Raw genomic sequence first — 13,434 nt, forward strand, 5'->3', positions numbered from 1 at the left:
CTATCTTCAGTCATAAGCTGAAATCAGATCATAGTGATAGAAAAGGTCTTGAAGGGCTGCTCCTAACAGAGACTTGGCTCAGGGATGGAGAGGAAGCATACCTTAATCCAAGCTTACCACAAGAACATTCTGCCTATCACTGTACTAGACAAAGAGGGGGAGGAGATGATATTGCCTTTTGCCTACCCTCATCTTTTATTGCTTATGAAGTTTCAAATGTTAGTTCTCTATAAAGAAATGTTGCTCATTCAAGTAGCATTTCCCCTCTCAGCCACTTTTCTAGCTTGTTACTCACCCCTTCATCAATGGGAACTTCTTCTACAATCTATTGCAAAAGCCTCTGCCCGTTTCACAGACTTGGTTGGTGATTTCAATCTATCAACCCCCAGAAAGGTTTCATTTCTTCCATTCCTAGATGACTTCAACCTTACTCAACTTGTTGATATTTGTGCTCATATTGCAAAAACCATACAGTTGACCTAGTTATACTGTCCAACAACTCTTCCCTTGATGTCAAAGTGGGATTCTTTTACTATACACTTTGTAGGTGGGAAAATGTGGGATACAAATGCAATAAATAATACCATCAGGCATATGTATTTAACCACTTCCCTTCTAGACCTTTTTCCTTTGAGCTGGAAAAAAAAAAAAAGTCCATCATGGTCTTACTCTGTTTTAACTTCAGGTATTCTCCCTGAGCTTAACTTCAAACCTGGTTCCTACAGTCTAGAAACAGTTAGGCCTATATTCAAAGGCCCTTCCTTAGATCCCACCAATCCATCACACTATAGACCAATTTCCAATTTTAAGTATTGTTTTAAGCATTGTAGAAAAAAGTTGTTTCTGACTAGCTCTCAACAACAAAAAGCGATGTTATTGGTTCTCCACTCAATGCCAGAACCAGTCATAGTACTGAAACCACTGTTACAGCACTCACTAAAGAACTTCATACTATCCTAGACAGGGGAAACATCACCCTATTAGTATCATCGGACCTCTCAGTGGCCTTTGATCTTGTTGATCATTCCATCCTTCTTGCCCACATGCAAGTATTAGGTTTAGAAGAAACAACCCTTGCCTGGTTCACATCATTTCTTTGTGACCAAGTTATTTTCTGTCTTATGGATTTCCTTTCCAGCTCTTTTAATTATTATACATTGTACACCACTTTGACCTGTAAAGACAGTATATCAAGTTCTAATCAAATCTTGTACACCGCTAATATCCCCCTTCCAGGGTTTAGTGTGGTTGAAATACTAGGTGAGACAAAAGCCGATGTTAGTGTAAGGTATGAGAACAATTAGAGACCATTGGTGTAATGCATGAGACCAAAAACATTATAGGAAAGGATAATGGATGATACTAGGAGGTAGAAATCAATGGATTGTTATGAAGCAGTCTTTGGGAGGCCAAACAATGAAAGCAAAGTGCATCAGGGCCGGCTTAACCACTGGACCAGGTGAGGCTCTGGCCCAGGGTGCCAGTGCTTAAGGATGCCAAAATTTCCAGCATCTGACCTCACGTGGTCTACATATTAAGCCTTTTAACCCCCCCCCCCCCCATCCCAATGATCCAGTCTCTCCCCTTCTCTCTTCCCTCCCTGCGGGTCCAGCACTGCTTCCTCACCCCTGGGTCATCCCTACATGGGGGGGGGGGGGGGTAACAGAAGCATTGCAATGGGGGAGGGGGAAGAGACCACAAAAGCAAGTTGGCTCAGGGCGCCACTATGCTTTGAGCCGGCCCTGAAGTGCATGCAAACATTCATCAACTATATGGCTCTGCTTCCTACTGAACAAAATCTGAAGAACGTTTTGGCTGGAATCCAAGAGCAGGGTTTGAGCTAAGAGATGAGAAAGAGTCCCTTCCTGGACTTGCAGCAGAGTGAAAACCTGTAGAATATGGGGGTTTGATGTTCAAGCCACATGCATAGCCTATATTTGGCTCTATATTAAGGTTTATTTCCTCCTTTTCTTCACATTTGACTTCTTGACTTCCATTGTATCTTGGTGTTAATTTTGGAGCTCCATTCCCACTCAACTGGCCCCATTGAGGATATGATAATCTGCCAAAGCAGGAGATTAAAGGCTCCTTTTACTAAACTGCACCAAGCACTAGTGGGTGCTTATTGCAGCTGAAAAGGGCTTATCTCCGAGCATGCCAAGGTATCCCATGGTAAGTTCCAAATGTGCGGGCGGAAACCAAATGCTTTAAAAAAAAAAAAAAAAAAAAAAGTTTGGGAGTCATGTCTGGGGGCGGAAAGTGGGTGTTTCTGTGCTATTTAGCATGGTATTAGCGCATGAACCCTTACTGCCTACAAAATAAGTGGCAGTAAGGGTTCACATGCTATAGCAACATTAGCCAATTCAGAAAACGGGAAAAAAATCATCTATTTTCTGGCAGCAGTAAAAATGGCCTTAGTGCATAGGAAAGCTCCACCTAAGGGCACGCTAAGGCCACTTTCTACTAGAGCTTCGTAAAAGGTGCCCCTAAACCTCCTGCTAATAAGTACAAACTCCCCCCCCCCCACACCCCCGAGTATGCTGATTTTTTTATATTTAAATAGGAAAAATGGATTATTAAATATGCTAAAGAGATGATTAAAAAAAATGGAAAGCACATTTCCTATGTTACTTTCTCTGGTCTACTGACCAGAGCACACTTGGTTATTGCTACTGGGGAAAATCATGCTTCTGCCCTTGTCCCTGTAGACAAGCCAGTTAAGATATGTAACACATGGGTGATGTCACCATAACCATGACAGTTCAGATCTGCTCTGAGAGCCCAGAAAAGGCTAGGTAGCTTTTCTTGGCACACAGGTGTTAAGTTTTCATTCCACTGCCTTTAGTGTCTCTCTTAAATAGCCCGTCTGATACTTATTCTAAAGCACAGAGCTTGGCAGCACTACACACTGACTTTTTGCTTCAACCACCCTCCTTTACCTTGACTCAGTTCCTCAGTGAAGCTTTTCAAAACTTTATCTCAAAGTAGCCAAAAAAGTTAAGATGCACAAAAACAAACAGTTCAAAAAAAGTCACCAGATAAAGGTCAGAAAGTGCTTTATTATTAGCAAAATGAATTAGTACATAAAATGTAGATACGTTTCTTTCCTTTAAAACCTGGTCTGATGGTCTGAAACCAAATTTCTAGATGCTGATATGGCTAGGTAGCAGGCATATCTCTCCAAGAACCACCTTTTCTGATTTTGCTTACACACATGGTGCCGTACATGTGTGTGTGTTTTTGGGAAAAATAAACTTTTATAAATTAGGCCCATGACATTCATTTTGTAAAAATTATTTTAATGTGGAACAATGCCAAAGGAATGTCAAACAAGAGATGTATCCAGCTCTGACATGGTCTTTGGACTGCTTTAGAATTGTAACTATATTTTGTATAGTCTACGCCAAATCACCTGCACCCCTGCATTCAGCATGCCCAAAACGAAACTAGCTTCAAACATTCTGGAGAAAGGTTATAAATAAGAGCTGTACAAAAATTGTAAAATAAAAATAATACACTTTATAAAACAATTTTCAACATTAAATAAAAAGACCTCTTACGTAGAACATGTGAAAAAAAATGAACCAACCTTGTTTTGGTACATTAATACAAGCAAAATCTAAAAAAAAAAAAAAAAAAAGACTGTCCCAAGTCTCATTTGTTCAAAAAGTATTTCAAGCAGAATATTCGAGGCCCACCCTATTTAGCAAAACCTACTCATCTGAGAAAATGAGACCGACTGGAGAGAAGGTTTACTCTGAAAATAAGATCTTGGATTAGTGCATATTAGATGAATGTACAAATCATCTGATAGTATTTAATTTATTTCTGCACGTTGAAATTACTGAAACCAGAATAGTGGCATCAAACTCAAAATATGCTGCTGCACATGTTATATTATAAGGCACCTGGGGATGATCAGCCAGTCAAATGCTCAGGCACTCTCCTCTTCCCTAAATACTACTCTGATTGGTTGTATGTTGAGAAACTGGAGCAGACAGATTAGTAAACTAAGCAGCACTGGATTGAGTCATTGAAGACAGGCCCATTGGTTGTACCTTGTTTCTCTTTTGTTTGGTTGTTTTTTTTTTTTACATTGATAAATATATGTAAACAGCCTTTTTATTTGCATCGTGACCGAAGGCTGTGAAAGAGAATTTCAGATGGAAACACCATAAATAGTAAGTCTCATTTTCCCAATAAGTTACCATAATACAGATGCATTAATGCTATGTAAAACACTACAGATCTGAAAAGCCTTCACAGTATATAGCACATTGCACAAAAAAAAAACCCCGCTAGAGAAGGGAATATATTTCACAATGCAGATATGGTTAAAAATGAAGATGCATACTTCACTGATTATACTTTGATACATTTTCATTTTAAAAAATGCTGTGTACACAAACAGTACTGTATATTTTATGTAGCTATGTAAGTTGCAGTAACAGGATAGACAGACCTAACATACAGATTTACATGGCACAATGTGGAACATATAACTATCCTAACACCTTAACACCATTAAACAGTGCAGTGATGAGAAAATAAGTTTAGCTTTTGGACTGCATTCAAATGAGAACCTTCATGGTATATTCTACACTGTCTGCGGGTGAGCTGTTCACAGAATGGGTAGTCAAAAATGCTATTTTCAGGCAAGGGTATTTGTAGAAAAACTGGGTAAATCTCTATTTGAAACATTAGAATCATTTAAGGGGTCAGTTACTAACAAAGCAAACTAAAATTATCATTACCTGCCAATGGACCAAGTGCACAGAATAAACCCCGAGCTAGCTAATGTGGGAAAACAGTGCACTCTTGGTAAATAATCCCCCTTAATTTGGTTATAAGTAAAATGTTTACCATAACTACAGTCACTAGCATAACACTTCAGGTCCCTTCATTTAAAATGCATTACAGAAGTCAGCAAATGTACTTTTCATGTTAAAATATAGGACACCCTATTAAATAAAAAAATAAAATAAAAATAAGCTTTTAAAGTTGAAGAAACTTCTTCAAAGTTTGGCTTCTATAGCAAATCTTTATTCACTGTGGGCTATCTATACAATCAAACCTTTCAAATACTTAAAACAGATTATGAAATGTAAGCGTCATGTTAAAGTAGATTATATACAGAAAAAAGTTAACTTTAATCAATTTGTAAATATTACAGGAAATGCACAAAACAAGATGCCATCAAGCAATGGGGAAAAGCCCTTATTGAACAAAACTTATGGTGACAGGTCCAATCCCTGGTAAGTCTCCTTCATAAGATATGAAAATGCTGTCATTTGGAGTGTGTAAGCAAGTGGATACGTAACGCTGAAGTGATCAGAGTTCATTTGCAGCATCTCAGAAAGAAGAAATGACTTTCCTACACAATTCTGATCATTACACCACAAAACAATGTGGCCATTAAAAAAAAAAAAAAGAAATATCCCAGGAATATATTTGGGGGGTGGGGGGAGTGAGAAAGAGAGCTGAAATAGTAAGCTCCAAGAATTAAACTTGGAAGGAACTCCAAATATCATGTTTACACTTCCAGAGCTAGATTGTATCATTATTAAGTTAATGCTACAGATGGAAACAGTTGATTTAAGTACAATAATTTATCTTTCTTAGAAAGCTTTGTCTCCGACTTCTGAGGCCTGTTCAAGTTGTTTTGGTCACCATTAACAGGCATTTGTTTTGGTTGCTACATGGAGCACTGTAAACCAGAAAAAAATAAATTCACAAGCTAAGATTTCACGCTGCTGTTAAAAACAGAACTGTGCAGATACCAAAATGGATTTTAGGAATAAAAATGCAGCCACTCTTCTACCTCTGGGGGTGAGGGGAGCAGGATAGGAAGACATATATAGCAAGAAGAATTGAAGACTGACTTCAGTGCTTCAATCACAAACTGTGGATTCCTTCTAAAAGAACAAGCCATCTTCAATTCCTCCTCACTATAACGACATACAACTAATACAAAAATCACACTAATTAGTTACATAATGGTACTGAAATTGTAATGCCACCCATCAGAGCCAAAACTCTACTGCTGTAGAAGTGCTACTTTCATTATTTTTACAAAAATGTGATTATGACAGAAAAAAATTCATGGTTAAGACCATCCTTCATATCAAGTTACTTACAGAATGTAAATTTTAGGTGGCAGTTTATTTGGAAGAACAAAATACCTGTAGTCAAATTTATCACACCCATTCTGTGCCGGGGGTGTTAATTGTTTTGCACCTTGGCATCCCTGCTGGCAGACTGGTGCAGACCCTGTTATGACCTGATACGTGAAGAAAGCCTTTGCCAGGACTGTGTCCAATTTCATTTTGGATATCTTCTGGAGTCTCTGGAGAGCTTGCCAATTCTCCCGGGCCATGCCTGCTAGGAGAACGATACTCCAAGGATAATTGCAAGGATCACAATCAATATAACTACGCAAATAATTACGAACATCATTTTCTGCAAGACAAGAAGATTGAAATTAGCTTTCCATCAAGTTCTGTTCTCTATGTCACTATTTCCAGAATCTGGTAGGTCTTTTCTGAGATCCTGCAACATAAAAAGTAACCACTGGAAGATTGCATTTCCTAATACATGCCTCAAGTACTTTGGGAACTGGAAAGAAATCATGCACAAAGTGCCAAATAAACTCATGATCTATTTGTTCTAGGGGTCAGTTTGAAGCACCAAACTTCTAGTGAAGAGTCTGACTGCAAGTCCACATTCTTGTGGCTCAGTTTTGCTAAAAGAAACACTCTACACACACCCTGAAAAAGGGGCTGAACATAAATATAGAAAGAATTATTTGACAAAACTCCGCTTCCACCTCTAACCACAATTTACTGCAAAGGAGAATGACTAACAACCTGAATTTACATATCCAAATAGGAGAAATTAAGTGTTCTGAAAAGTATTAAAATTCTTCATACATCAAGCTCACAATAGCAACTTGTTGAAAAATTAAGGCCATAAATCTCCTCAAATTGCTGCATCATAAATGAATAAAAAGCAAGATGTTATCTTTTCTTTATGCCTAACATAACTATTCAATCAAAAAAGAAATCTCATGATAACATTTCCAAGATAATTTGTGAATGATTTTGTCAGACCAATTGCCAGATTCTTCCATGACCAAATTGTGGATGCTCTGGTACTCAGGCTGTTACTGTAAGATTTAAGTCATACTAGTAAAAAAGCCCCGTTTCTGATGCAAATGAAACGGGGGCTAGCAAGGTTTTCTTCTGTGTGCATGTGGGAGTGTGTGTGTCCCTGCCCTCTGCCCTCTCTCCCTTCCCCTGTGCTGTCTGTCCCCTCTGCTCTCTGTCCCCTCCCCCCTCGGAGTCGAGTCTTTCAGTGTTAAGTTTCCTGCTGTGCTGTGCTTGTGTTACAGAGATAGTGAGGGCTTCTGCCCTCTCTCCCTTCTCCCCTCCGAGTCCTTCACTGTTACAGAGAGAGCGATTTGATTTCGTGCTTTGCTGTGTTTTCCTTCACTGTTTGTATTACAGAGAGAGCGAGGGCGGGGCAGACACTCATGGGGAAACCGGATATCTCTCCCCCTACACACTTCCGGCTGGAGGCTTCATTTAGAACGTTGGTGGTGCCTTTTATATAGAGAGATTATATTGCTCTCATTGTAATGCAGGAATGGTAAGGATTTGAAGGCCCTGCCAGCTTGGTTACTGACATGTTAATGCATGCTCAACAGTTGTGGAGAGCACTATTCTCAAAACTGGAGGTTAGTCAGACGCATATTGCTGCAATTTCTTCTGGTCACAGAGAAGATGCAGCAGTTCCAGCCTGCGTGAACACAACTCATTGACAGGGAATTTTGCGGGTAGTCCCCTAATCACCTGATTACAAAAATATCTACAATTTACTATATGAGAAGTCAACCACAAGGTGGTGCTCTCAAAGTACAAGTGCTGTTTCTACAAACGTTTACCATCCTGATACTGTGCATAACATCAACCGTGACAATTTAACCATTAAAAGGGGACCACTGGGTATTACCATTGTTGCAAAGAGATGTTGCAAGTGACCCTCTAATCACTTATCAGAGAATGCTCAAAAGAAAATTTCTTTTTGAGGGGGTACTGAGTACCGGAACCTTTTCCATTGTCTGCTAAAGTTGACCCATGATCCCCAAATTTTAATGAAAAAGCTCAGGCTCTACACACCAATTCTGCCTTGTCATAGATTCTGTGACTGATTGCAGGGGGCCTGGCTATTGTGGGGTGGGTCCCTCAGTGATCACCCCATCCTTGATAGGTGGCCTGTCATTTGAGTACTTGCACCTTTTTCATTAGAAAAAAAAACACACTGGGACATAGTGACTTCAACAAGACAGGATTAATATTCCTTACAAATAAATATTTAGGCTAAGGTAGTCTGCATTTTGTTTAAATTCTGGCCGTAGCATATTCAGCGCTTATATTCCGGATAATGGAAGCACTGAATATCTGGATACGGTGGTCAGCGCTAGTCATACAGTGGCGAAGTTCAGCCCAATATCTGGGCAGTTAAAAGTTAAGATATTTTTGATATCCCAACGTTATCCAAACCTTCATCCAGTTAGCGGGCTGAATATTACTGCTTACCAGACAGCTCTGGAGACCCCCCCCCCCCTTGTGCTATCTGGATAGCAGTGGAGCAGTCTAAAATGCTTTATGCCAATAATGACACTGAATCTATAATGCCTCCCCCCCAGCAGGTGCTGCTAACCTAGGTGATTGCAATTAATTCAATAGTTGAAACAGTACTGCTGTTCCTACAGCATGAAACTCTTGCTTGCAGGAACATAAGTTGCATCCCCACTATTAAAATTGCCATTTTAAAAAATGCTTTAAAAAAAAAAAAAAAAAAAAAAAAAAAAGCAAATGCTGTTACAAAAAAAATACAATGGTTTCTTATGATAATTATTACAATGTTCATTTGTGGTAATATGCTTAAGAAATTCATCATAATCACCCTTCAAAGCAAGCAAGCAAGGCCATGCATTAATTAGGGACAGTGTTCTATGGAAAATGAAATGATTCAATGCAGACTTTGGGATTTAGAGTTCCATCTTTACTAGTTAGAAGCTACCAAATTCTCATTTTTACTGCACAAAAGGGTGAACATAAAAGGTATACACGCCTTCCTGCAACTGAAATGAACTGAAAAGGGTACTAATTTGGCAGTAAATATGTCCTGATAGAAGTTACAAATAACTGTACAATTTAAAGTCGTAATCTCCAGTAAAACTGGGCTTCATTCTCCAAGTTTTACTATAGACCAATGTCCCAGTACAATAATGAAAAAGAAATTGAACTAAAAGAAGCAGACTAAAATTTAGTTACTTACTGCCGCATTGGCAGAGATGCACAAATACTGGAAGCAATCCAAGCATCATTTAAGGCCAACTGACAAACCAATAATCAAGGCAATTAGGCCAATCAGCACGAGCACTAAAATGGCAGCTATCCACTTTTTCTGTCAAGAAAAGCAAGATTGTTATAGCATGCACGATGCGTCATTTAAACATTCAAAGCTAACAGCTATTCTGTCTTCGATTAAGAACTCTTTAGCTAAACATGGTTTAACATGAAAATTATTTGGTATTCCTGCAGGGATGGGTTTTAGTGCCCTTTGGTACTGTCCACACTGGTGCTGTACTGCCATCTATCCTAAGCAAGCTTTCAAAATCCCTTTCCTCATCTCCAGATTTCTGCTCTAGCAGCACAATCCCTACAATGCCGTTAAGTGTGGGCAGTAATCTTTCATTTACAATCCTCATGGTACACATGAAAGCCTGCTAAAAAGTAACAGGAGGTTTTTAGGGTTCCAGAGCAGGACTAGGTCTGCAAGGCAACAGGAAATTTACCATCTCAACAAATGCTGCCTTCCTAAGCTCACACCTAGTAGGCCCATGCTTAAGCCCAGGCCTGCATTTTTTCTAGCAGCATGACATGAGCAAAGAGTGATATTAGGAATCCTACAGACTTACTGTATGACCCCCAAAGCTCTGGGCTCACTGCTCAGAATTTGCAAGAAGGTGATTTATCCTCTAGCACAATGTACCTGGATGTTGCTAAACCAATAAAAGTTATTTTCACAGTGATATTTCAGCAGTGGTGACCAGATACACAACCTTCCAGAAACTGGGCTTATTTGTACTTTAATCCCTTTATTACTTGATTTATTAATTTCATGCAATTGAGAACTCCTTCTCAAATTTCAAGGTAAAAAGAAAGAGTCACTGTTTAATGAATCTGGGCAATTACTTAAAGTGCACCATGGATTTTCTTTAAATTAGTCACCTTATTTTCTAGCTCCTCTTTCCTATCTATATGTTCCATCTTTGCTGATTCCCTACACTGTCAATTAAAATGTGTTGTGTTGACATTGTAAGTAGTATACTATGTCATACTTTATATTATTTGAATATTTTTACTGCTGTAATTGTCTATTGCTCCTGTTTGATTTATTCTTACTGTATACCGCCTTGAGTGAATTTCTTCAAAAAGGTGGTAAAGAAATCCTAATAGGTGATGCTGTGACTGTCAATCTCTTTATCCCTTTTCCCAAACTGTATTCCTATCTACTGCCACACATGTAAAATCTTGTCTGCTTTCCAAAGTAAAATATATGAACACTGCCAATATTAAGTGCACAAACGGGAAATGAAAGGATTGGTCATACAGCCAATGACGTCAGTAGTTGAACGGTTTCCATAGTGCAAACTCAAATATTTAGAGACCCAAACAAATGCTCAGAATCAAAAGTTCACATGCTTTAAAGGGCTATAATAAAATTTCCTACAAAGCAAATGTGAAAACTCAGGGAATGCAGTATCAACATCTGCTCAGCGTTTTGAGTTCTCGGTTCTGCATGTGAAAATAAAATGTTAGCTCCCAGCCAATCAGCAGTCAGATAGAGCAGACACAAAATTGTAAAAGCGTTTGGGGAGGGGGGTGAATAGCATATTCTTATCGAACTAAATACATTTTAACTGTTCAATGGCTTGGAATATTTTTACAACTGGCATTTATCTCATGGTAATGTTTGCTGCCTCTTGGACTGCTGAAACGTCATAGCTGACGCAGATGAAAATCATTTAGAGGCCTTTTTACTAAACCATATTAGTATGTGTTAACTGTTAGTCATTAATGTGGCACCTTAGCAGTTAGTGTGCATTAATTTCCATTTTAACCACCTGATGAAGGAGGGCTGTGAAATGGGTGGAGGCTGCACCTTATAGTATGTTAAGTGTAAATGTGGCAGAACAACATGACACACTTAGCTACATCTTTTGAGGGGGTGTTAAGTGCATCATGCTATCTGCCATGCAGCTAGCACACGTTATTTTTTTTCTCTACATTTAACTGAATGGGAAATTGCTGAGAACTGCACAGTAACAGTCTATAGTTACTGATTTTTAAATTTTGACCATTACCACACAGTAATTGCAAAACTTGACTCCAAGTTAGTATACAGTCTATTGAAGGCCCTGGTGTTTTCAAAAAATTCCAGTTACTTTCTATGGCCTTAACTCAAATTCTGGGCATCGAATATTTTGATCACAATTATCTCATGGTGAAGATTCATGTCTATTTTCAATTTCTTCCCTGCTTTTATTTCTAAAAGGAATACAAAGAAGATTATAGTAGAGCAATACATAATAAAATGCAATATGACCATCCTTATATTAAACCTGGCCCTAGTTTAAAACCATTCTTCCTGTGCGCACTCACCAGGAAAAACAGGAAGTGCAAGAGCACATTGGCACCCTTCCCCCTTGCCATGAAACATAAGCCCCTCCAAAAAATTTTGTAGTTTAAATCCCCTAAAAGGCTCAAACCTAAGTGCAAGAAAACAGGCGCTAATGCCTGCTCTCACCCCCGGCTTTGCTCGGACTAGCAGACATGTTTTTTTTCTCACTTTCAACGCTACAGACTGCATGAGTTTCTTTTTCCTTTCAAAAAGAAGCCAAAATTTAAAGTAAAAAATGCAGAAGAAATCCTTTCCTCAAAACCCAAACACCATTCCCGTCCTGGAAGTGTGTTTTTGGCATAAGGGCAAGGTTAGTTTCTGTACTGTCTTTTGAGCATCGGAGTGAATACCAAAGTCACCTTAATTTGAATCCATTTAAATACAATACAATCTGTGCTGGAAGGTTTTGTGTCTGCTGTGCACATTAACATGCGCACGGTTCTGGCGCTAATCACTCCTAATGCCGGCCTTAGGTTTTGAGCATCAGGTCCCTAGTGATACTATTACTCTCTTTTTGCTTATCCAGTGAAGTGGGGTGGGGAGGAGGGGTAGCCTTAGGGGTTCTGCTTTCTAGTATAAGTGCCCAGCACATACCACATGGGGAATTTGGCAATGCAAAGTATTATAGGTCTTGAGATCAAAACAATCTCAGCCTCTTTGCAAACTTTAGATAGGTAATATGTGTATTTATTAACATCTTCATAAAGATGCCTGGTTCACCGACATGACGCTGGATATTCAATGTGAATACCTAATGAACTACATTCACAAGCAGTAGTTCTCAGGGGTGAAATGAATCTCTCTATCATGCATACCAAAAACTCAAATGAAACAACCTGTATCCCAAAGGTCTTATAGGGAGAGGGAAATCAAGCAGCTGATAATAAAGGCTCTACAGCTGTCCACTGCGATTTTTAAAAAATGAATTTAATAGTAGCAGTATATTGAAAGATAAAGGTATTAAACAAAGGCAAAGAATAGGTAAAGAAAAAATTATGAGAAAAAAAATTACATTTCAGGAAAGGTTATCTCTGCAATACACGTTATTTTTTTTTTTTTAACTCTTTATTTATAAATTTTTCATTTACATCAAACGATATAAAAATCGGCAATATCAGCAAAAAAAATATAAGGAAATAAACAATACATCATTATCTAAAGTAAATAGTATTTCAAATTTGTCCACTATTAATTGAGTCAAGATACTAGGAAATCAAATATTAACAATAAACACATTATTTAAACGGAAGGGACATAGCAGATATTTGCAGCCAACTAAACAGCATTTCTAACTAGGGAGGCAAAACTCCAGGTACATTAGCACTCTGCTTGGAATCGATAAATTCTAGTAACTTCGAGGGGGTAAAGAATATATAGTTAACAGATTCAAAGGTAATATAACATTTGCAAGGAAATTTAAGCAAAAAAGTGGCACCCATTTTAAGAACTCTATTTTTATAAATCAAAAAATCTTTCCTCCTCTTCTGCGTACTCCTTGCCAAATCTGGAAATATTTGTATTCTTTGACCCAAGAAGATATCAGTCAAATGGCGAAAGTAGAGTCTCAAAATATTATTTCTATCCATTTCTAAAGCGAAAGTCACAATCAATGTTGTTCTCTCTGTGATAACTTCTAAAGAGTTCTCTAGAAATTCTGTCAAGTTTAAATCAGGTGAAGTTTGA

At 38.4% G+C, this 13,434-nt stretch overlaps 1 protein-coding gene across 2 annotated transcripts in view; it reads right to left on the reverse strand.

The window, feature by feature from the left end:
• Nucleotides 1-3,039: 3,039 nt before the first annotated feature.
• Nucleotides 3,040-13,434, reverse strand: part of STX2 (syntaxin 2) — a 111,914-nt gene continuing 101,519 nt past the window's right edge. The window contains exons 10-11 of one of the 2 annotated variants that reach the window (XM_030218191.1): nucleotides 9,343-9,471; nucleotides 6,396-6,459 (exon numbers count right to left, since the gene is read on the reverse strand). In XM_030218191.1, coding sequence (XP_030074051.1) covers nucleotides 9,388-9,471 — 84 coding nt within the window. In that variant the 3' untranslated portion in view covers nucleotides 6,396-6,459; nucleotides 9,343-9,387. Of the gene's footprint in view, nucleotides 6,460-9,342; nucleotides 9,472-13,434 lie in introns of both variants that reach the window. The other variant, XM_030218192.1, reaches the window with a different exon arrangement.

Source organism: Microcaecilia unicolor, chromosome 11 (assembly GCF_901765095.1).
Source record: "Microcaecilia unicolor chromosome 11, aMicUni1.1, whole genome shotgun sequence".
In the NCBI taxonomy this organism is placed as follows: domain Eukaryota; kingdom Metazoa; phylum Chordata; class Amphibia; order Gymnophiona; family Siphonopidae; genus Microcaecilia; species Microcaecilia unicolor.